At 39.1% G+C, this 22,912-nt stretch overlaps 1 protein-coding gene and 1 non-coding gene across 2 annotated transcripts; one reads left to right on the forward strand and one right to left on the reverse strand.

Annotated features, from left to right (window-relative positions):
- Positions 1–2,664: 2,664 nt before the first annotated feature.
- Positions 2,665–3,177, reverse strand: LOC145040906 (uncharacterized). Its single transcript, XM_078988790.1, has one exon. It carries the CDS (start codon positions 3,175–3,177, stop codon positions 2,665–2,667), a length of 513 nt encoding a protein of 170 aa, XP_078844916.1.
- Positions 3,178–4,459: 1,282 nt separating this feature from the next.
- LOC145044617 (small nucleolar RNA R71) lies at positions 4,460–4,566 on the forward strand. The gene has a single exon (XR_013681565.1). It is a non-coding gene; the product is annotated as a small nucleolar RNA R71 (small nucleolar RNA).
- The last annotated feature ends 18,346 nt before the right edge of the window (positions 4,567–22,912 follow it).

The following is a 22,912-nucleotide window of genomic DNA, read 5'->3' on the forward strand; positions in this document are numbered from 1 at the left end:
ATGAAAAGAGGATCATTGGAGTTATGTTCAATTGATCTAATTCAAAAATTAAAGATCATAGACAAACATAGTATGCATACTTGGTGTGTGGCATGACTAGTGTTTAGAAAACATAGTGTACATGCTCGGAGCATGCGGCAACTAGTGTTTTAATTCAAGAATAAAGTTGATAGCTGAAACAGTATACAATGAATAATGTGTAATCATATGGTGATAAATCAAAGGTGTTTTATTTATGTTCATAGGTTTTGATACCATATTGGATTCAATTATTATTGTGTTTCATTTTTGCATGTTTTAACTTCCAGAATAACTAGGTCATTGTTCTGGATGACTAAGTTATTCAAACCATCCACAGTCAGTCATATGTTGGAAGTAGATATGAATTAAGACTGTCATGGGTTGGCTTGTAGAGGTCTAAGATGTTGGACAAAGGGCTACAACACTCATGAGTGCTCATAAGTTCTGAGTATTGGATTCAACCCGCGCTCATTGGAATCACTTCATGGATTTTATCACGAGTGATCATGAGACGATAATATCTTATATTCTTCAAACCTAGAGATATGAGTTGTTACTATGATTTGGTTGTACATTGATTGCACGAAAACGCATTCGGTAACTCGGTGTTATAAAATGTGCCTTTGTGTATGATTCAACAAGTAGTAGAACAAGCCATATGATTCGAAATTTATCCATTCCTTTTACCTTCAGGATAAAAGCAATATCTGTGGGCCCCTCGATGATTTGATGATGAAAAATGGAAGTGCTCGGCCAGGCCAGGACTGATTTGATTTGTTCAATTAGTCAGTCGTCATAAATCGGAAATCGGGAAGCAACAAATGGACGGAGAGAATGATTATAATCCATGTCTCAGTCCATATGATATCTAGAATGGAGGAATATATGATCCCTTATCTAATGGACATGTCATTTGATTTGTTTAGAGTTTGACAGCGGCTTTAAGAGCTACGATTGCTAGTCGGGATCTTGGAGTCATACGCAATAATAGTTTTAGACTTATCCAAGTGGGAGACTGTTGGATTAGGTGTCTAAGCCCATAACTATTATTGGTATGTATTCGACCCGAGAGTAGCATGGTCCATTTGGGTTGCATATCATCAGGACAATTTGTTAGGATGGACTTTTGAGAGAAGGTTAATTATGGTTTATTAATATATTATAAGTTATAATATATTAATATGAAATCATATGTTTTAATTAGTATTGATCAAGAATTAATTTGGAATTACTTTAGCGGTCAAAAGAGACTAATTAAATCTATGGGGACTAATTGTGATAATTAGTTATATTTATATGTGTTGGGCTTATGATCCATGTTGGACCAATTTTATGTATGGATACATAAAGAGTTGGGCCACATGAACCATGGATCATAAAACCCATGGGTATGGATTATGGGTGATACCCATGACCCTTGGAATCCTACATATAAATAGGTTACTCCATAGCCAAAATCACCACTTCTTTTCTTAGAGAAATATGGAGGTGTTTTGGTGTATGGAATTCTCTCTCAAGAGCCACCTTTGTCCTAGGAGTGTTGTGATTCCATTTGAGGCATTTCATACTATTGGTGCTAAGCTCTTAAGGCCAAATACATCAAGACTTCAAGCCACATAAAAGGTATGTTTCCCTAACTAGTATATTATATGTTTTATGTCAAATGCATGCTAGTTATAGGTTTAATGCCTTGGAAACCATTTGCGTGTATAATTAGTGAAAACATAGATCCAAGGTATTTAGGGTTGTATGTGCACCATAGGATGTTGTATTATACCAAAACCCAACAAAAACTTCCATGAATTTTTCCACCATATCGTGGAATATGGCCGTCATACACCTTTGAAAAGTCACGGGTGCATTGCATAGCCCAAAGGGCATGAATCTATAAGCAAAAGTCCCACTTGGGCAAGTAAATGTGGTATTTTCTTGGTCCATTGGGTCTATGGGTATTTGGAAATAACCCGAGAATCCATCTAGAAAGCAATAGTAACTATGGCCCGATAATCTTTCTAACATTTGATCAATAAAAGGTAAGGGAAAATGGTCTTTACGAGTGGCATCGTTTAGCTTTTGATAATCGATGCACACTCTCCAACCGGTTACCGTTCGTGGCGGAGTTAGCTCGTTCTTTTCGTTGGTTATGACCATCATCCCTCCTTTCTTGGGCACCACTTGGACTGGACTCACCCAAGGACTGTCGAAAATGGAATAGATAATTCCCGCATCCAAGAGTTTAACCACTTCCTTCTTGACCACTTCTTGCATATTCGGGTTTAATCTTCTTTGGTGTTGTACAACCGGCTTTGCTCCTTCTTCCAGATTGATCTTGTGAGAGCAATAAGATGTGCTTATTCCCTTGATGTCGGTGATGCTCCATGCTATGGCCGGCTTCCGCTTCTTCAAAACTTGCACTAGCTCTTCCTTTTTAGATTTGGACAGGTCAAAGGCTATGATTACTCACTTTTGGTTGCCATCTTCAAGGAAAGCATACTCCAAATGTTCTGGTAACTTTTTGAGCTCAAATTTTTGGTTCTGACTGTTGTACTCGCAAAGTGCAGGTAAGGTACTCGGTGAGTTGGTGGCTGCATTTACGAATTGTGCCTTTTCAAAGGATGAACTCGGCGAGTAGCTCGGCCCTACTCAGCGACTAGGGCTTTCAAATTGCTTGACCAATTTTTCATACTCAGCTTCTTCCAGCAGCCTTTCGATCTCCATTAAGTCTTTTTCTGCATCAAATTCTTCATCAAAAATTGTGGACTTGCTGGAATCTTCGCTTACACATTCCTCCAATAGTTCGTCTAGCATGTCAGTTGAGAATGTCATGTCGTCACTGTTCCTTGCATACTTCATCGCTTGATCAACCCCAAAAGTTACAGAATCATTACCTACCCGCAAAGTAAGCTTTAAATCCCTCATGTCTACTATAGCACTCACAGTGTTGAGGAAGGGTCTTCCGAGGATGATCGGGATTTGAGGATCCACCTCCATATCTAGAATTATAAAATCAGCGGGAAAGACGAATTTGTCCACCTTGATGAGTAAGTCTTCACATATGCCTCTTGGGAAAGTGACTGTCTTGTTTGCTAAGTGAATCGCCATGCGAATTGGCCTTGGTTCCGGGAGATCCAACTTCTTGAAGAATGAATATGGCATTAGGTTCACACTCGCTCCCGAATCGGCTAAGGCATGAATGGTAGCCAAGTTGCCAAATTAGCAAGGTAGAGTTAAGCTCCCCGGGTCACCCTTCTTCTTTGGTAGCTTATTTAGCATAGCAGCTGAGCAGTTTTCATTGAGGACTACCTTCTTCACTTCTTCCATCTTCCTTCGATTAGTGAGAAGTTCCTTATGGAACTTAGCATATTTAGGCATTCGGACAAGAGCTTCAATGAAGGGTATGTTGAATTGAAGAGCCTTGATATGATCTAAAAACTTCTGGTACTCCTCTTCCTGCTTCTCCTTCTTAGCTCGGGCTAGGTATGGCATTGGAGGCTGATAAAGCTTTTCAGGGACCTGTTCCTTCAGATTTGGCAGTGTACTCGCCGAGTCCATATTTGGTACTCGGCGAATAGAGCTGTCAGATTGAAGATTTTGATTTTCTGCTTAATTTTCTGCCTCCTCCTTCTGTGATTCTTTGGGTGCTTCTTTCTGAATAGGGGCCAGAGGAGTGATTATTTTTCCACTTCTTGTTGTAACTATATTTATGTGCGCGCCTCGTGGGTTATTTTCGGTTTTACTAGGGAGTTCGCCCGGTGATCTTTGGTTTATTTTTTGAGCAAGTTGCCCCAGCTGCGTTTCTATTTTGTGAATGGATGCTTGCTGGTTTCTAAGGATAATTCTTGTTTCTTGAATGGCAGCATCATGATCGCTATGTCTCTTTTCTGAAGCAACTACAAATTTGGTAAGCATCTCTTCCAAACTTGGTTTTCTTTCTTGTGTCGGCTCCTCCTTTTGGTGAAAACCTCTTCCTTTCTGCTTGTACTTCTCCTTCTTAGCCTTCTTGTACTCTTCATACTGGCGCCACTCTTTCTTTGGTTTTCGCCAGTCTTCATCATATCGGTCCCCACTTGAGTAACATACTTGCACCTTTTTGTTGCCATTTTCATCCAAGTCACAATCTCTAGTAAGATGAGGTCCATTACAATTTTCACAACCCACCCGAATAGCATGGATCATTTGATCCATTTTATCCATCCTCCTATCCATGGTTTTTAGCATAGCCATGACCGCGGACAAGTCTTCAGTAGTTGCATATGTGGCTCCCCTAGTAACATCATTTCTTGGGTTGTGGTATTCTCTAGAGTGCTTAGAGAAATTTTCAATTAATTCCTTGATCACCGGGGGTGGCTTCTTTGTGAGCGGGCCTTGCGAGTCAAGTAACTGCCTGATTGTGACATTGACTCCATCATAGAAAATGGAGACTTCTTGCTGGCTATTTAGGTCATGGTGTGGGCAGTTTCTTAGTAAGGTCTTGTACCTCTCCCAAGCTTCATATAGTGACTCTCCAGCTTGTTGTTTAGATTTAGCTATGGCTTTCTTCAGTTTGGCTATCTTGGAAGGTGGGCAAAAGTGATCAATGAATTCTTCTTTCATCTTGGCCCATGTGGTGACTGATCCGGGGGGAAGTGATTTGAGCCAGTCTTTTGCAACACCTTTGAATGTCAATGGAAGCATGCGAAGTAGCTGAGTCTCACGAGGCACGTTTGGAACATTGAAGTAATCGGCTACATCATTGACTTCATCCAAATGCTTGTAGGCATCCTCATGGTCTTTTCCATAGAAAGGAATTTCCTTGAACTGGGCGAGTATATGACCCTTTAGCTCAAAAGTAGCAGTAGCGGGAATTGCAGGTTGCACAAGTCCCAGTCCGGTGTCATCGCGGATCCTCTTCTTCCATTCTCCCATGGGGATTTCATCAATGTTAGCCATGGTATGAGCTAACTCGTCATTGGAATCGGAGTTGTGCCCGTATGTGGGTTCTTCTTCTTCCTCTGTCACACCCCCGAACCAGACGGCGGAAACGTCCGAGGGCTGTCGTGACTTAATTGAATACCATAACATTGAATATATATGGAACACAACAACATTCGTCACCATGCATTAATATAGTACAACCGATAAAGTTTACACGAAGTACATCGTTTAAACATTACATTCCCAAAAACAAATTGTTCGACTCGTTAATAAGTAAACTGCAAGCCATCACTGGGTACATTTTTCCTTTGAATCACTGGTTACCTGAGAATACAAGTATTTTCAAAAACATCAACATGTGAAATGTTGGTGAGTTCATAAGCGGTATTTGAAAAGCAATGTTTTGTATCATTTTAAAAACCACCAGAAAATCCGATATTTTCTGAAAAGAGCTTTTGAAAACGTTTGTGAAGATCCATAGGTATGCTTGTTTGTTTCTATAGTTGTAAGAAAAATGTTCATCAAAATTGTGTGCATTTTGAAAAATGTGTGTATTGAAAAACCCTAGGAAAACCCGATGTTTTCCTAATTCTTTGAATTCCATGAAGTTAAAGATATAACCGTTGCAGCGCGTGAAGTCATTAATCCCAGGCGACATCGGATTATTTTTGCGCATGATTAATTGCTATAAACACGCGTTACACAAACGACTCATTTATAACTATACTAACGATCCCGTAGGCGTCGTCCGTACTAATCACGTTATCCGACCGCCCTGACTTCGAGTAATCCCACATCCGAAGAGAAAGAGGACACGAAGACCCCGATGACTCCATTAACCGGTTGGGGATAAAAAAGGTACGAGGGGCCCTTGACCCGCCTCGCATAAAATACCGAATTTACGAGAAATACCATAGGACCCTTGGGGACCAATAGTATAAATGCCATTGAAAGTCCTTTTACGCTATGTTAGATCATGTAAGACCCAACAACTCGTAAGGTAGAAGTCTTCGGGCCTTAAGATCAGCTCATTGGGCTAGCCAGGCCCAACAAACAAGATTTTACACTTTAGGGCCCAAAGATGGTGCGTAGACGTCTGTGCACTCTCACGTGTGTATTGAATTACCAAATGTTTTCGTGTATGAGTCGAGTTATCGTTGTGTTAGTAGTTTCGGATTATTATTGATTCGAGACCGAATCAATTCGTTTAACAACGATTTTTCGTATTGTTGTGTATTGTGTCGGTAGTCGCGGTTCCAATATTTGATCAAGTTGCGTGTATTGAATTAGCCTTGAACATTTTCTGTTTTCAGCCCCTCATTGTTTGTAAAATTTACTTTTTCCACCCTCTAATTAAATAACTTTCCGGTTTGGTCCTTAAATCATTTTTCTTGACATTTTAACACCAAAAATTATTGAAATTAATATTTTTCAGCATATTTTTCATTGAAAACAGTTTAATTCCCAGAAATTGCAGTTTTCTCGGTTATAACCCTTCTTTTTTGCAGTTTTTACAATTTTGGCCCCAATTGGAAAAATTTTGCAACTTTGGTCCTTTTTAAATTTGAAAAGCATTTTAAACCTTTGAAAAGTACTTGTAACACTAGTAGTCCACTGTTTTACAGAAAAACACAGTTTTGGCCCTCCAAAACAGAAAATTTCGCATAATGGGCCCTATTGGGCCGAAATTGTCATTTTTAGCCCATTAAGCTTGAAATTTATGTTTTTAATCCTCCAAAAGAGTATATTTTCAGAAAATACATTATGGAAACTGTTTTGACTCATCTCACCCATCAGATTTCGAAATATGTCATTTTGGGCCCTTCAACTTTGTATTTTTAACATTTATGTCTAAAAAAAATGAGTTTTTAGCCCAAAGTATGTATTATTAAGCCACTTAGCTATTTTTCTTGGTATACTTTGTATGTAGTAGTATGTTTTATGTTAGTATCATTTAACATAAAGTATATCTCGGTTTTTAGTGATTTATGACTAGATCCAACATCATAATCATACCAAACACACATATAAGCATAGAAATCATACAAGGCATACACATAATGTTAGATCTACACCTTTGCTTGTATTCTCCCCCACAAAAACTTATAAAAACCGAAAATAAGGGGGTATTAAGCTCACCTTAAGGTTTGGTTTCGGTTTTGGAGGAGAAATGGAAGAAAATTTGGTGATTTTCGGCCTAAGCAACCTTTTCTTGATGATCTCGAGTTTGAGAGGTTCTAGATGATGATTTTTGTGAAGGATTCTCCTTGGAATGCTCTTGAATCTTTGAAATTTAGTGAAGAGAGTGGAGGGTGTTCTTAAGAGTGTTTGATAAGCAAAAATGATGGAAGTGTGTGTGTGTGTGTGGGTGCTTTCGGCCGAAGGGAAAAGAGGGAGGGAGAAGAGAAGTGAGTGAGGTGATGTGTGCATGGAGACATGAGTTAGTGCATGGAGATCCAAGGGGTAATAATGAGGTGGCAATCCATAAGTCAACTTCTTCCTCTTGGGCTTGTCTTGGGCCGAAATTTGGAAAGAAAAGAGAGTATTGGGCTTTAATGCCCCTAAGCCCAATATTAGAGTTAGGTTTGATGATTGTAAGATATAAGTGTGATTTTTATACTTTGTTGGGCTAGTTTAAGTTAATTATGGTTCATAACTTTTAATTCATTTCATTCTAGGCCCAACATAGCCCAAAATATTGAAATAAATAAATGTGGGTCCAATTAGAGCCCATTTAAGAGTTCTAAGCCCATGATAGTCAAATTGGAAGCTTATTGGTCCATTTGGGCCCAATAAGGAAGTCCTAGTCCAAAATGGACTTAAACGAGGACTTCTAGGGTTTCCAATTTCTTGATGACCATTTGTAGTACTTGTATGATGTATTTGATTGAAGTTTTTGATGTTATAATAATAGGTATCACACATGCTCTTAAGTTTTTTATTCAATCTTTACTTGAATATAGTGATTACAAGACACAAAATTTCTAGTTGTGACATCCTCGGTGTCATACTCGGTATCTTCCTTGATCGAGTCTTCGCTTGCTAAAGATGCGCTGGATGCTCCTGATTTGCTGCTCTTCTTCTTCCCAAAAATAGTCTTCCAATTAGACAAAGGTGACTTCTTTGGTGTATTCGAGCTTTCCACGTCCTTTCCTCTTTTCCTTCTCAATACGGATTCGAGATCTTCAAACGGGGGTACCAGCGGGGTGTTTGATCATCTGGTCATGAAAGTCCTGAAATAAAACAAGATAAAAACGTAAAAAGAACAAAAAAGTTTACTAAAAAAACGAAAATTAAAAGCTAAAATCTGCTGTACTCGCCGAGTAAGTGCGAATGCACTCGGCGAGTAGTAGTGTATTTTTGAAAGAATTCAAAACTTGAAATAAAAACTAATTTAGATGCTAAAACCTAACTACCAATTATTAAACGGCAATAAATTAACATTGTGCCAGTAAACTCACACAAAGGATCGAAAAAATTAGGAATTACATAAATTATTTAGAACCGTTCCCCGGCAACGGCACCAAAAACTTGATGTGTGTGAAACGAGCTAGTTTTAATACTACTTTTAGTTAATAAATTAAGCACACAAAGGCAGTGAACATGTCTTTTTGTGGTACAGTTGGATAAGTAGGGTGTCGAACTCAGGGAACGGAAATTAATCTAATAACTAATTTTAACTAAACAAGTAATAAAAGTAAAAGGTTTTTTTCTCTAGTTTTACAAGACTAGAAGCTTAAATTTAGAACTTAAACACTTAACTAACTAAGCAATTAAAGCAAATGACAAATTTACCAAATTTATTAAAGGGTTTCTGTTTAGGTTCAACTAATTCACTCCTATGGTTATTTAAATGATAAATTAGTTATTATTGGTTACCAACTATAGTGGTTAGGTTCATATTCATTACTCCTAACCCTTAGACAATTAATCAATTCAAGCAGTGGCCAATTGTTTAAACTAATTAATTCCCTAGTTCAATTGTTTGGATTAAATAAGATTTGTAATTGGTTAATCAAGTTGGTGTTTCAATTAACATCTTGTTTGTTGGTTTCTCAAACAAGCTCACACATTAATTTACCCATTCTCTAATTAATCTTAATTTCATATTCATTATTCTTAAGCATATGATAAAGTGTTCACATAACATATGAGGTTAATAATTAAGAGATGATGATGCAGCTTAATTACCTTCCAATTAACAGAAAATAGTTGTCATTAATGCATAAGGTTCTTTAACAAACTTAATTTAATAAAATCACCAACTAACAATCAATCAAAAAGTATATTCTAAACCATAGGAGTAAATTAGTCTTCCCCAACAAAAACAAAACGAATTTAGTTCATAGTCATAATAAAAACAAACTCAAAAACAGATTTAACTAAGCTAAACATACTTAATTCCTAAAGCTAAGTGGAATGATTAACCTAATTTCCTTGATTCTTCAAAGGATTGAAGGTTAGGGTTCCTTAGCTCCTCCAAGGGTTCTTTTTCGCAGGTTCAGCTCTCAAAATCACCAAAAGTCTTTTCCAATCGGATAATAGTTTGGTATTTATAATTATCAGAAAACAGGGTGTACTCGGCGAGTAGCAGACCCAACTCGCCAAGTAGATGGTAGTTATCCATCTCACACCATGAGTCTTGACTTATCTTCTGGAATATTCTAATGTACTCGCCGAGTAGCCTCGAGAACTCGCCGAGTAGGAAGGCTTTTGTCCCTCATTCTTCATTCTTTGGTCTCTAATTGCTTCCCCTTGTTCCTTTTCACTCCCAAGCATGTCTTTTGGACTGAAAACAAAATTTAAACATTATCAAGTACCTTTTGTCCACATTATACACATAATTAGTTACAAATGAATAAAAATGTATGCTAAATAATTAACTAATTATGCTCATATCACAAATCGTCTCAACACCTCTACATCGCCGTTTTTTTCTAAAGGGAACTTCCCTATCGAGGGTTTCTGGACCAGCTTTCGTGCACCGACTAATCCCCCGCTGCAAACATAAAGCTTTGCCTCATGTCCTGGAGTCACTGCAGGCGAACCTCCATGGCCACAAGGGTTGAGTAGTGCCAGGATTTGAATATGGATTAATAGGTTATCCAACATATCTTCCACATGTCTTACCAAGTCACCACAACCCAAGTGGTTTTACATCGCCGTTTTTTAGTTCTTTTTAGGGTTTTCGTTTTTGTATTTGGAAGAATCAATGACAACAAATACAATGTGTGTGTGTTCGTCAGATTTAGTCAAATAGACAGGGGAAGCCAAATAAGAAAGTGACGAAGGGAAAAATTGAAAATAGTGATAGTTGTCGCAGGTCCGACGGGAGGGGCGCCGTTGTTTGGGTTCAAATCGCCTCCGGCAACGCCTACGGTTTCCTCCACACATGCTTCACCGGATATGTATAATCATCTTGTCTATCCAGGCAAGGATCCGAGGTTGGCACAAGCGGTCACCGGTGCTCGCTACCAAGGAATATCCTTACCCTTGGTTCATAGTAAATAAGGTATTCTACCATTTTGAGTGATTATGTTTTCGGTTTCATTTTCTTCGTTTTTTTTTTCTCTTCTCTTTTTTCAAATCGTCACCAAACGATTTCAGGTTCTTCTTTCTGTTTATTTATGTGGTTCTTTTGTTTGATCTGGGCGTCTATGTGTTGAAGGAAGAGACCATGTATGGGAATTTTGCTACCATAATTCTTCATTCTCTAATTCCACACAAATTGACAAAGTCAACAATCAATTTATATATATATATTCTAAGTTTGATTTAGTCAAATGGTATAGTGAAAGGGCAGCTTGGGGAATTGGTATGTAAAATCATTTTTGACGCCCCTCCTTTCCGTTGTTGAATATACAAGAATATTTTACAGAGCATGTCAAATCTCCTTAAAAATCATGTGATTCAAGTTTTAATAATTTTTGTTCCTGGTGTTTCGGACAAACTACTTCAAAATCATGTCCATGGATGCTTTATGAGAAATTTTAGAAGAGCCAATCTAAGGTATTCCAATTTTTGTTCAAAATTGCCTTTCTGTGTTTTGGTTGAGGAGTTGGTCTGAGGCGTAGAATGTGAAATGATTTGACTTTCTTTATGAGTTTAACATCATGTTCCACCTTTTATATCTCTAACTACTTTTAATAAACTGTAGGTTGTCTGGATTATTGGAGCACCTTGTGGAATTGGTATGTAAAATCATAGATTTTGATTCTTCTTTTTACTAGTATTCCATAATTGTTCATATACACATGGGTTGTAAAATCATAGATTTGATTCTTCTTCGAGTCCTCTTGAGTCAAAATTCTCGAAGAGTCATGATCAATACTTTTTATCTAATTACATGACTTTGTTATTATCTACTAGGTAATTACTATATACTTGATGTTATTGGGAGTTTAAATTTACAATGGATCAAGGATATCTTGAGGGTTTTCTTTCAAAAAGTTTGTTATTTTTCATAAGAAATACAAATTTGGTTAATTTAAACAGTTTAATTGGTCAAGGTTTTTTTTTTTCAATGTTTGATCGTACTAGGAGCGTAGCTGCAGAAGAGAACAACATGTATCGAGTTTTATTTAAAAAAATGTTTTTTACATAACAAATGACATAGTGAATCATCTATTACTAAAATGTAGACATAAAGCGACATGTGTTCTTAATGGAGGCCTCAAAATTGTATTCAGTAGCTTATGTCATGTTGTATAAGCCAAGCTTCAATCTCATATGTCGCATGTATTTGATTAGTGTGTTTTAATCCTATACAAAATTACTTTTCTATGTTTGTGACATTAAAATTTGAAACCAAGATCGTTATCTTGCTTCATTATTTTTTTTGCTGCTAATGTGTTTTAGGTTCGAGTAAAAGCCATATGTGTGCTTGAGGTAATATTGAGGAGGAAAGATGATGAACCTTTATCCATTGTCACTTCTTCCTTTACTGAAAAATATAGATGTTGTGATAAAATGCTCCGAGTCTCCTAAATTCTCTTTAAGGGAAAAAGCAAATAAAGTATGCAATGAGTCGTTAAGTTTACAAGTTTTTTCATGTATCAAACTCATGCAACTTTCATATTTGAAATTGGGGCCTAAGTTACCTTTAAGATATTTGGGTGAGGTCATAACTCATAACTCATAAGGCTATAGGAAGAGGAAATTATGAGCTGTGTAGATGGAATTGTCTGTTTGATCCTTTGATAAAAATAGATTCTCAAAGGGAATTTTCAGCTTCTATGCCCAATAAAAATATAGTTTTCTTGCTTTTAAGTGTCCTCTTCTTTCTGCATTTCATTTTAATTGATTGTTTTTCTTTTATTTAATTCTTCACTATTTGGAAATTCATGTTCTAAGCCTTCTTAATGGATAACAAAAGACCCATCAAGATAAAAATATAAAAATAATAGGTGTGAGACCGATGTATTATATGAGTTTAATTAAAAAAAATAAATATAAAATTTTAATAATTTGAAAAGTTTGAATTTATAAGAAAAACAAGAAAAATTTGAATTATTACAATTAATGAGACTTTAATGTATTCAATACATATATAAACTTTTTATAATAAATACTTTAAATATATATTACCTTACACATTAAATGTGGAATTTTAATTTAATAAAATGAAAAATACAATAAAATGAAAAGTTGAAAATAGAAAATTTAAGAATACTAGAAAATATCATGTATCCAAATGAAAGAGAAGATGATATGTAACAAAAAAACCCCGTCATTTATAACGGTGTTCATAAATATTTGATAAACCACAAGTTCCAAAGGTATAGGAAAGGCTTATCAATCATATTGCATAAACTGTTACTCCATTATTGGGTGGAGATTTAATGATGATCGCGGAAGAAAATGATAGTTGTATGATTTCTAGACACATTGAAAAGTTTGGTAGCCTTCCAAGGTAAATGCATTTTCGTTCTTTTTTTTTTTATTTATAATTTAATCGATTTCAATTTACAAAAAAAGATTATAAAATAGTAAAAATACTTTTAAAAAAATTATTTGGGTATATATGGTATTTTAAATGATTGAGAAGGGTAAATTTCATGTTTCAATATTATATCGGGTAATTCCTTGACATAAAGATGTAATAGAAGAGTCTTTTAATTCAAGTATTTTAGTTAAATGATGAATTTGGATTTATTGTATCGGAAGGTGAAGTTATAGAGATGAGACATGAATCATCTTATTCCTTATACCACCCTTACTTAATAAATCTCTACAGTTTATAGATAGAGGATGAAAGAACTATTCAGTGTAAAGAGGTGAAGATTAATCTTTGGAACCTACAGAAAGTTGATATTTTTTGCAATTTATTAGCCTTTAAGATTATATCGAAAGCAAAGTTTCAATACTAAATGAAAAGACCATTAATACTCCAATTGCTATAAACACGCGTTACACAAACGACCCGTTTATAACTATACTAACGATCCCGTAGGCGTCGTCCGTACTAATCACGTTATCCGACCGCCCTGACTTCGAGTAATCCCACATCCGAAGAGAAAGAGGACACGAAGACCCCGATGACTCCATTAACCGGTTGGGGATAAAAAAGGTACGAGGGGCCCTTGACCCGCCTCGCATAAAATACCGACTTTACGAGCAATACCATAGGACCCTTGGGGACCAATAGTATAAATGCCATTGAAAGTCCTTTTACGCTATGTTAGATCATGTAAGACCCAACAACTCGTAAGGTAGAAGTCTTCGGGCCTTAAGATCAGCTCATTGGGCTAGCCAGGCCCAACAAACAAGATTTTACACTTTAGGGCCCAAAGATGGTGCGTAGACCTCTGTGCACTCTCACGTGTGTATTGAATTACCAAATGTTTTCGTGTATGAGTCGAGTTATCGTTGTGTTAGTAGTTTCGGATTATTATTGATTCGAGACCGAATCAATTCGTTTAACAACGATTTTTCGTATTGTTGTGTATTGTGTCGGTAGTCGCGGTTCCAATATTTGATCAAGTTGCGTGTATTGAATTATCCTTGAACGTTTTCTGTTTTCAGCCCCTCATTGTTTGTAAAATTTACTTTTTCCACCCTCTAATTAAATAACTTTCCGGTTTGGTCCTTAAATCATTTTTCTTGACATTTTAACACCAAAAATTATTGAAATTAATATTTTTCAGCATATTTTTCATTGAAAACAGTTTAATTCCCAGAAATTGCAGTTTTCTCGGTTATAACCCTTCTTTTTCGCAGTTTTTACAATTTTGGCCCCAATTGGAAAAATTTTGCAACTTTGGTCCTTTTTAAATTTGAAAAGCATTTTAAACCTTTGAAAAGTACTTGTAACACTAGTAGTCCACTGTTTTACAGAAAAACACAGTTTTGGCCCTCCAAAACAGAAAATTTCGCATAATGGGCCCTATTGGGCCAAAATTGTCATTTTTAGCCCATTAAGCTTGAAATTTATGTTTTTAATCCTCCAAAAGAGTATATTTTCAGAAAATACATTATGGAAACTGTTTTGACTCATCTCACCCATCAGATTTCGAAATATGTCATTTTGGGCCCTTCAACTTTGTATTTTTAACATTTATGTCTAAAAAAATGAGTTTTTAGCCCAAAGTATGTATTATTAAGCCACTTAGCTATTTTTCTTGGTATACTTTGTATGTAGTAGTATGTTTTATGTTAGTATCATTTAACATAAAGTATATCTCGGTTTTTAGTGATTTATGACTAGATCCAACATCATAATCATACCAAACACACATATAAGCATAGAAATCATACAAGGCATACACATAATGTTAGATCTACACCTTTGCTTGTATTCTCCCCCACAAAAACTTATAAAAACCGAAAATAAGGGGGTATTAAGCTCACCTTAGGGTTTGGTTTCGGTTTTGGAGGAGAAATGGAAGAAAATTTGGTGATTTTCGGCCTAAGCAACCTTTTCTTGATGATCTCGAGTTTGAGAGGTTCTAGATGATGATTTTTGTGAAGGATTCTCCTTGGAATGCTCTTGAATCTTTGAAATTTAGTGAAGAGAGTGGAGGGTGTTCTTGAGAGTGTTTGATAAGCAAAAATGATGGAAGTGTGTGTGTGTGTGTGTGGGTGCTTTCGGCCGAAGGGAAAAGAGGGAGGGAGAAGAGAAGTGAGTGAGGTGATGTGTGCATGGAGACATGAGTTAGTGCATGGAGATCCAAGGGGTAATAATGAGGTGGCAATCCATAAGTCAACTTCTTCCTCTTGGGCTTGTCTTGGGCCGAAATTTGGAAAGAAAAGAGAGTATTGGGCTTTAATGCCCCTAAGCCCAATATTAGAGTTAGGTTTGATGATTGTAAGATATAAGTGTGATTTTTATACTTTGTTGGGCTAGTTTAAGTTAATTATGGTTCATAACTTTTAATTCATTTCATTCTAGGCCCAACATAGCCCAAAATATTGAAATAAATAAATGTGGGTCCAATTAGAGCCCATTTAAGGGTTCTAAGCCCATGATAGTCAAATTGGAAGCTTATTGGTCCATTTGGGCCCAATAAGGAAGTCCTAGTCCAAAATGGACTTAAACGAGGACTTCTAGGGTTTCCAATTTCTTGATGACCATTTGTAGTACTTGTATGATGTATTTGATTGAAGTTTTTGATGTTATAATAATAGGTATCACACATGCTCTTAAGTTTTTGATTCAATCTTTACTTGAATGTAGTGATTACAAGACACAAAATTTCTAGTTGTGACATCATCCCCCCGTTAGAGGGAATTTCGTCCCGAAATTCTGTTTGAAAGCTAGATTTGAGAATGCTAGAATAGGTGAGGGTACTTTTGCTTCATTTGGTCTTCGCGTTCCCACGTGAATTCTGGCCCACGCTTTGCGTTCCACCGTACTTTCACGATCGGGATGTGACTTTGCTTAGTACGCTTCACCTCCCTGTCCATGATTTCGATTGGTTCCTCAACGAACAGGAGATTCTCATTGATTTCGATTTCGTCAAGAGGAATGACAAGGGTTTCATCTGATAGGCACTTCTTTAGATTAGAGACATGAAACACGGGGTGTACACCGTTTAGCTCTGCGGGTAGTTGCAGTCTGTATGCTATCGGACCTATTCGGGCGACGATTTCGAAAGCTCCAATGTATCGTGGGTTCAGTTTTCCCCGCTTTCCAAAACGGATAACTCCTTTCCAGGGTGAGACTTTCAACAGTACTCGATCACCGACCTGAAATTCTAAGGGCTTTCGCTGTTTATCAGCGTAGCTCTTTTGTCGGTCACGCGATGCTTGCAATCGAGCTCTGATTTGAACGATCTTTTCCGTGGTTTCACGAATGATCTCCGGTCCCGTTAGTGCTTTGTCCGACGTATGTGTTTTTGCTAGCTGGGTGTCACCTACGTCAGCCCAACATAACGGTGATCTACACTTACGCCCGTATAGTGCTTCGAAAGGAGCCACCTTGATGCTCGAATGATAACTATTGTTATATGAGAACTCGACTAAAGGTAGGTGGGTATCCCAAGACTTCCCAAAGTCTATTACGCATGCACGGAGCATGTCTTCGAGTGTCTGGATGGTTCGCTCGCTTTGACCATCCGTTTGTGGATGATAAGCGGTGCTCATGTCGAGGTGAGTTCCTAGTGCCTTATGGAGTGATTGCCAAAATCGTGAAGTGAACCTACTGTCCCTATCCGAGATGATAGATACTGGCACTCCGTGGAGTCTCACGATTTCTTGAATGTATAAACGCGTCAGTCTCTCCATCTTATAAGATTCTTGAATTGGCAGGAAATGGGCAGATTTCGTCAGTCGGTCGATTATTACCCATATGGTGTCTAATCCATCCGACATTTTGGGTAGCTTGGTCATGAAATCCATAGAAATCCCCTCCTATTTCCACTCAGGGATTGCCAGTTGCTGTAACAATCCTGAGGGTTTCTGGTATTCCACCTTTACTTTGGCGCACGTAAGGCACTTACTAACGTAGGTCGCAATTTCCGCCTTCATGTTAGGCCACCAATAGTGTTGTTTGATATCCAAGTACATCTTGTCTGAACCGGGATGAATGGAGTATCGTGTCTTGTGGGCTTCCTTCATAACGGCCTCCCTAAATCCTCCGATTTTTGGGACCCAAATACGGTTCATGAAGTAGTATACCCCATTCTCCCTTGTTTCTAGGTTCTTCTCCATCCCGCGCAATGCCTCGCTAGCTCTATTTTCCGTTTCCATAGCCTCCGACTGGACTGATGCAATTTGAGTGGCTAGATGAGATTGAATGGTTATCGAGAGAGTTTTCGTATGGCGATTAGAGTACTCCTTCCGACTTAATGCATCAGCTACCACGTTGGCCTTGCATGGGTGGTACTTGATCTCACATTCGTAATCGTTTAGCAATTCAACCCACCTTCGTTGTCTCATGTTCAGCTCCTTCTGGTTCAAGATGTGCTGGAGACTCTTGTGGTCCGTGAAGATGGTGCACTTCGTACCGTACAGGTAGTGCCTCCAAATTTTCAAGGCGAAGACCACGGCTCCCAATTCCAGGTCATGGGTCGTATAATTTACTTCGTGTGTCTTTAGTTAGCGAGATGCGTAAGCTATCACCCTTCCACGCTGCATGAGTACACAACCTAAGCCTTGATTTGACGCGTCGCAGTAGACTACAAAATCTTCCGTTCCTTCCGGTAGAGATAGTACAAGGGCGCTACAGAGAGCTTGCTTTAATGACCGAAAGGCAATCTTTTGTTTGTCTGTCCATTTGAATGGTACGCCCTTTTGAGTAAGGGAAGTAAGTGGCTTGGCGATCTTAGAAAAGTTTTGAATGAATCTCCTATAGTAGCCTACTAGACCCAAGAACTGACGGATTTCCGTAGGTGTTGTCGGGATTGCCCATCCTTCAACAGCCTTGACTTTAGAGGGATCCACATGGATTCCATCCTGGCTGACTACATGACCTAGGAAGTTCACACTCCGGAGCCAGAACTCACACTTGGAGAGTTTGGAGTAAAGCTTTTCTGATCGCAGAGTTGCTAGGACTTGTTGGAGATGTTGGCCATGCTCTTCTTTGCTTCGAGAATAGACGAGGATGTCATCGATAAACACAATGACGAAGTTGTCAAGGAACGGTCGGTAGATTCGATTCATTAGGTCCATAAATGCGGTAGGTGCATTTGTTAGACCGAAGGGCATTAGGACGAATTCATAATGTCCGTAGCGGGTTCGGAAAGCGGTTTTAGGAATATCCTCTTCCCAGACTTTGAGTTGGTGGTATCCGGACCGTAGATCTATTTTAGAAAAATAACTAGCTCCTTCGAGCTGGTCGAATAGATCATCGATTCGTGGAAGTGGGTAGCGGTTTTTAACAGTGACTTTATTTAACTCTTTGTAATCGATGCACATTCTAAAAGATCCGTACTTCTTTTTGACAAAGAGCACTGGAGCTCCCCATGGCGAGTAGCTAGGCCGGATAAATCCCTTGTCCAGAAGCTCACTGAGTTGGCTGAACAATTCCTGCATTTCAGCAGGAGCCAACCGATAGGGTGATTTAGCGAGAGGAGTTGCTCCTGGAACGAGGTCGATTCTGAACTCAACCTGTCTCTCTGGGGGTACTCCCGAAAGATCTTCAGGAAATACGTCTGGAAATTCACACGCTACTGGAATATCTTGGATGTTAGTCTCTTCCTTGGTCTTATCCACTATGTGAGCCAAGAACGCCAAGTTGTTCTTTCGTAGATGTTTTTGTGCCTTTATGCACGAGATGAGGCGAAGATTCATGTTGGGTTTGTCTCCGTAAATTACCAGGGTTTCGTTATTTGGGAGACGAAGGCGAACGGCCTTCTCGTGGCACATAATCTCAGCATGGTGGGGGCTTAACCAATCCATGCCGATAATCACATCGAAACTCCTAATTGACACTGGCATTAGGTCTATTCGAAAGACGTGTTGGTTAAGGGTTAGGGTACATCCGATGTAGATTTCCCCAGTGGATTCGGTTTTCCCATTGGCCATTTCCACCGTATAGGTTTCATTTAGCTTTTGGGGAAACTGTTTTAATAAATGCTTAAACTTATTGCTTACGAAACTTCGCTCCGCTCTGGTGTCAAATAAGATGCATGCATAAGCGTGGTTTAAGGGAAACGTACCGGTAACAACAGAGGGGTCCTGAACTGCCTCGCCCTGACCCATAGTCAGCATCCTTCCTGCTCCTCTGTTTCCTGAATTGTTGTTGTTAGGGCAGTCTCGGCGGATGTGTCCAGTCCTCCCACACCCGAAGCAGGTGTGGCTAGGCCCTGCGTTATTGCCGCCGGCACTGATGTTGCTGTTATTGCGGTGGTTGTTGTTGTTGTTGTTGTGGTTGTTTCCCTGATTTTGATTCTGGGGAGGATAAGTCCTGCAGTATCTTGCAGTGTGTCCCCTTCGGTTGCAACTGGTACAATGGAGTTTCCTGCATTCGCCGTGATGATGGAGACCGCACTTATTACATTTGGGAAGATTACCGGAATAGGGTCTTGAAGCATTTGAAGCAGTTGAGGCTGGAGCATGTGGTGCGGCTGGAACCGGTGCAGTGACAGCGTTAACTGCCACTGTCTGCTGCTTTTTAGAGGTCTCGGGGCCCTGACGTCCCTTCCTCTTGTTGTTCTTCCCTTTCTTGCCATCACCCTCTTTTTCTTCTCAGCCTCCACTGGCTTCTCGCCCTTCTTGTTGTTATGATCATACAGCCTCTTCGTCAATCTCTTCGCTGTCAAATGTTTTGGGGTTTGCAGCTATCACATTCCCTTGAATTGGTGATGTTAGTCCCCAGATGAATCGCTCAATCTTCTTTCCTTCCGAGGTGATCATACCCGGGCACAACAGGGATAGTTCACTAAATCTCGATATGTAGGCATCGATATTCGCATTCTGCACAGTGAGGTTCCATAGCTCTTGCTCCATCTTCTGTATTTTGCCTCGTGGGCAGTACTCAGCCATTAACATTTCTTTCATCTCTGCCCACGGCATAGAGTTGGCTACAGGGAGCGTCATGGATTCCACATGTCCGTTCCACCAGGTGAGCGCTTGATCCACAAAAGTGCAGGCCGCGAACTTCACTTTCATCTGCTCAGGGCAATCACATATCTCGAATACCAATTCCACCTTCTCGATCCATCGCTTCAGAGTGATCACCCCTCCAGTGCCGTTGAAAGTTCGTGGTTTAGCGTTTGTGAAGTCCTTGTAGGTACATGTCTTGGTGGATCCTTGATTCATTCCGTTGTTCGAACTTCCGGCTTCTTGCCCATTGACTCCTCCATTGTACCCTTGATGAATTTGCGCAATCACTGCAGTGACTGCTGCAGATACAGCTGCCTGGAACGCGGCTGAGTCAACTTCAAGTGGGGTTGGTCCTGGGTTTCCACGAGTAGGTCGGAGGGGCATCTTTCTATCACAAAACGGAAAGATGTTGAGGGTATGCGGTTTCTGTGAGGTCGTGATCCTACTGACTAGGTGCATGGTACGAACTTAAACGCTACTACCATTGACCATTCAATCATAATTTCTCAACACATAGCAATTTGTAATATCGTAACAAAACACGTAAAATTTTATTAATATTATCCGCATTTGATACATGAAAATTTTGCTCGTAAGAGCATACATGAGTGACACTAATTCGACAGCATAACGGCTCTATGAGTAGTGTAGTCACTTAAACATAGAGTCGGAGTACATAGCATAGTTCCTAATGACCTACTATGATAAGTCTATCCCTAACCGCGATGAGTTGCGTCCTACTATAACGGTGAAATCATATACCGAAGTGTTGAGCCAACAGCTGAGCCATCTCAGTCATGTCTACAATGACCTCATCCCTCTCATGCTCTGCTTGCACGGCACGTGCTTCCATGGTGAACAGTTGTTGCCGCAAGTCGGCAATCTCGGCTTCTGGGGAGCGATTCTCCCTCGCGGGATTCACTGGTGGGACGTGGTGATCCTGTTGCACTTCGCTAACAGGAGATGCGACGTGATCCATGTTCGGGGCCTGATCCTCCTCCATGTCATCGTCGGTCTCCTCGAACTCGTAGTCGGTGTCCATGTACCCGTCAGGTTCAACGCCGTGGACTCCCTCTTGATTCCCTTCTGGTTCGTCTTCGAGTATCCCGTGTGCCCCTAAGGCTTGGTGAAACTGAATGCCCTGATGCTCTCCCTCCATGAAGATTGGGAGAAAGTATACGAATAAGCTATCACTTTCCTATGACGCTACCGCTATTGCACAAGCTAAACAGGCGTTCTCTTTTCGGTGGCAGAAGGGTATAGTTTTAGGTTCCCTAGCTATCCCGATCTCATCAAGACGTGTGTTAGTTTTACTTTGGAGAGAAGGTAGTTGATCAGGCTACATTCCCTCCTTGGTATCACTAGGAACAGTCCCGAATTAACCGAGATACTAGCATTATTGTGTTTGGTTCGGCGTTATGTCCCTATTCCTAATGCAAGCAAGGGTGTTTTATTTACTTGTTTTGTTCAGAGTTATGTTAGTCCCTCTTTTTGGTTTATAGTTGCATATCAATGTGTGGCTCGACATGCTAGTTCACTATAAACAAAGCTCTGATACCAACCTGTCACACCCCTGAACCAGACGGCGGAAACTTCTGAGGGCTGTCGTGACTTAATTGAATACCATAACATTGAATATATATGGAACATAACAACATTCGTCACCATGCATTAATATAGTACAGCCGATAAAGTTTACATGAAGTACATTGTTTAAACATTACATTCCCAAAAATAAATTGTTCGACTCGTTAATAAGTAAACTGCAAGCCATCACTGGGTACATTTTTCCTTTGAATCACTGGTTACCTGAGAATACAAGTATTTTGAAAAACGTCAACATGTGAAATGTTGGTGAGTTCATAAGCGGTATTTGAAAAGCAATGTTTTGTATCATTTTGAAAACCACCAGAAAATCCGATATTTTCTGAAAAGAGCTTTTGAAAACGTTTGTGAAGATCCATAGGTATGCTTGTTTGTTTCTATAGTTGTAAGAAAAATGTTCATCAAAATTGTGTGCATTTTGAAAAATGTGTGTATTGAAAAACCCTAGGAAAACCCGATGTTTTCCTAATTCTTTGAATTCCATGAAGTTAAAGATATAACCGTTGCAGCGCGTGAAGTCATTAATCACAGGTGACATCGGATTATTTTTGCGCATGATTAATTGCTATAAACACGCGTTACACAAACGACCCGTTTATAACTATACTAACGATCCCGTAGGCGTCGTCCGTACTAATCACGTTATCCGACCGCCCTGACTTCGAGTAATCCCACATCCGAAGAGAAAGAGGACACGAAGACCCCGATGACTCCATTAACCGGTTGGGGATAAAAAAGGTACGAGGGGCCCTTGACCCGCCTCGCATAAAATACCGACTTTACGAGCAATACCATAGGACCCTTGGGGACCAATAGTATAAATGCCATTGAAAGTCCTTTTACGCTGTGTTAGATCATGTAAGACCCAACAACTCGTAAGGTAGAAGTCTTCGGGCCTTAAGATCAGCTCATTGGGCTAGCCAGGCCCAACAAACAAGATTTTACACTTTGAGGCCCAAAGATGGTGCGTAGACGTCTGTGCACTCTCACGTGTGTATTGAATTACCAAATGTTTTCGTGTATGAGTCGAGTTATCGTTGTGTTAGTACTTTCGAATTATTATTGATTCGAGACCGAATCAATTCGTTTAACAACGATTTTTCGTATTGTTGTGTATTGTGTCGGTAGTCGCGGTGCCAATATTTGATCAAGTTGCGTGTATTGAATTAGCCTTGAACGTTTTCTGTTTTCAGCCCCTCATTGTTTGTAAAATTTACTTTTTCCACCCTCTAATTAAATAACTTTCCGGTTTGGTCCTTAAATCATTTTTCTTGACATTTTAACACCAAAAATTATTGAAATTAATATTTTTCAGCATATTTTTCATTGAAAACAGTTTAAGTCCCTGAAATTGCAGTTTTCTCGGTTATAACCCTTCTTTTTCGCA

This window comes from Lactuca saligna, chromosome 4, assembly GCF_052625555.1.
Source record: "Lactuca saligna cultivar CGN05327 chromosome 4, ASM5262555v1, whole genome shotgun sequence".
Lineage (NCBI taxonomy): Eukaryota > Viridiplantae > Streptophyta > Magnoliopsida > Asterales > Asteraceae > Lactuca > Lactuca saligna.